General features: G+C 31.3%; 1 protein-coding gene across 1 annotated transcript in view; it reads left to right on the forward strand.

Moving 5' to 3' along the window:
• MDGA2 (MAM domain containing glycosylphosphatidylinositol anchor 2) overlaps positions 1-2,795 on the forward strand; it is an 815,380-nt gene that overhangs the window by 765,729 nt on the left and 46,856 nt on the right. Inside the window, exon 11 of the mRNA XM_023521599.1 lies at positions 2,544-2,721. Coding sequence (XP_023377367.1) covers positions 2,544-2,721 — 178 coding nt within the window. The remainder of the gene's footprint in view (positions 1-2,543; positions 2,722-2,795) is intronic.

The following is a 2,795-nucleotide window of genomic DNA, read 5'->3' on the forward strand; positions in this document are numbered from 1 at the left end:
TTAAATGGTATATCTTATGTTGTCTTCTATGTGCACAACTATATATATATACACACACACACATATATATATATATGCTTTCTGTTCCATTTCATTATTTTATTTGTCATTTTTCTAGTCCTGTGCTAATGGCACATATATGAGAATTTCATTTCCAGAAATATAGCAGGTTAGGCTATGTAATTAGGACTAATCAATCTTTAGAAAACAAGAAAATATGTAAATGTATATAGTGTATATTTATATATATGTGTGTATATATGTATATATATGAAATTACTAGGTCATAATGTAAAGGAAAATAAAAACTCAAAGTAAAAAATGGAATATCTCACCCAAATTGCTTTGATTTCATCTATTGACCAACCCAGACAAACTTGAACTTTGATTCTTATAGTTTGGCAGTTCTGAGGCAAATAGAAATGAAAGCGCAAGGACTTTTCAAAGCAAGGGATCATTTCCACTTTAATCTGTGAAACCAAAGGGTTTCATTATTGAAGTAAAAGTGAATTATACTGTTGATGCCCTTAGCAGCATGTCAGAAATGAAGGTCTATCTCTAAGGGAATATATCTTTGTCCTAGGCCCCAAAGAAACCCCAGTAATAGTATTTTAGCCACATCATCAATACACAGTTAAAAATAACTAAGTAAATACAAGGAGAAAAACTCCAGGAACGAAGATGCTATAGACTTCAGATATACAAAGTGTTGGATATATATTACAAGGCAATTATACTTACTGTACATATATAAATACAACTGAAAATGTATGTAAATAACAGGAAATTATAAAAGTGACACAACCAATTTTTAAACAGACTGTTTTTTTAGGGTAGTTATTAGATTCATAGCTATAATGAGCAGAAGGTACAATGATTTCCTATATACTCTCTACTTCAACAATGCATAGCATTCCCAACATCAACATCCCCTACCAACATGATACATTTGTTAACAATTGATGAATCTACATTGACCCATTGTTATCAATCAAAGTCTATAGTTTACATTAGGTTCGCTCTTGGTGTTTTACATTCTGTGGGTTTGGGCAAATTTATAATTACATGTATGCACCATTATATCATCATGCAGGTTTTTATTGCCCTAAAAATCCTCTATGATCAGCTTACTCATCCTTCCCTCCCCACTAACCCCTGGTAACCACTGATCTTTTTACTGTCTCCATAGTTTTGCCTTTTCCAGAATGTCATACAATTGGAAGCATACAGTATGTAGCCTTTTCAGAATGGTTTATTTTACTTAGCAATATGCATTTAAGTTTCCTCTATGTCCTTTCATGGCTTGGTAGCGCATTTCTTTTTAGCACTAAATAATATCCCATAATCTGGTGGTAGCACAGTTTATTTATTCATTCATTTACTGAAGGACATTTTGGTTGCTTCTAAGTTTTGGCAATTGTGAATAAAACTGCTATAAACATCCATGTGCAGATTTTTGAGTGTATGAATATTTTCAGCTCCTTTGAGTAAATGCCATGCAGCACAATTGCTGAATTCTATAGTAAGAGTATATTTAGTTTTGTAAAAAGCCACCAAATTGTCCTCCAAAGTGTCCGTGCTATTTTGCATTCCCACCAATAGTGAATGAGAGTTCCTGTTTCTTCACCTCCTTGCCAGCATTTGCTCTTGTCAGTGTTCTGGATTTTGACCATTTTAATAGGTGTGTAGTGTATCTTAATATTGCTTTAATTTGTAATTCTTTGATGACATATAATGCGAAGCATCTTTTCTGTCAAAAAATAAGGCCCATTGTTTAATTGTTTTTGTTGTTGTTGTTCTCTTATTGTTAAATTTTAAAAGATCTTTATATATTTTGGTTAATAGTCCTTTATCAGTGTGTCTTTTGCAAATATTTTCTCTCATTCTGTGCTTGTCTTTTCATTCTCTTGATAATGTATTTAGTAGAGTGTATATTTTTAATTAAAAAAGTCCAGCTCATCAATCGTTTCTTTAATAGATTGTGGTTTTGGTGTTGTATCAAAAAAGTCATTGCCAAACCCAAAGGCTTCTAGATTTTTTCCTGTTACCTTCTAGGAGTTTTGTAGTTTATGGTTTCCATTTAGGTCTGTGATCCATTTTGAATTAAATGTTGTGAGGGTTTAATGTCCACAAGTAGATTCAATATTTTGCATGTGGCTGTCCAGTATTTAAGCACAATTTGTTGAAAAGACTATCTGCTCTATTGTATTGTCTTTGCGAAAGACCAGTTGACTATAAATGTGTTAAGTAAGAAGTAAACTTTTATTTCTCTAAGTCTTCAGATTGACTCTTAATATTAGATGAGATATTAAAACTGTGTTTAATTAGCCAAACTATTCCATAACTTTGTAATGATCTACAAACATCTAAAAAATGTCTCGCTTATTATAGAAACTTGAACTTTAATAAAATGTATTCATATAATATAAGTACTTTCTTATTTAATCGAATTTCAGAAAGCTGTTTTTCCACTTTGTTAAAACATAATAAGTATCTATGAATAAAATACTGGGAACACTATTTCATAATTATTTTGATTTCAGGCTGGACAGCAGCGTTGGTGGGAACAAGAGATTAAAATAAATGGAAATATTCAAAAAGGAGAATTAATTACATATAATTTGACTGAGCTAATTAAACCAGAGGCTTATGAAGTGCGACTAACTCCTCTCACCAAATTTGGTGAAGGAGATTCAACAATTCGTGTCATCAAATATAGTGGTAAGTAGACATTTATTTAAAAGTATTTATTTGAATATTAAACTATCTGGAATATGTAGGTTGCAACTATCTAC

Source organism: Pteropus vampyrus, unplaced genomic scaffold, assembly GCF_000151845.1.
Source record: "Pteropus vampyrus isolate Shadow unplaced genomic scaffold, Pvam_2.0 Scaffold10, whole genome shotgun sequence".
Classification (NCBI taxonomy): domain Eukaryota; kingdom Metazoa; phylum Chordata; class Mammalia; order Chiroptera; family Pteropodidae; genus Pteropus; species Pteropus vampyrus.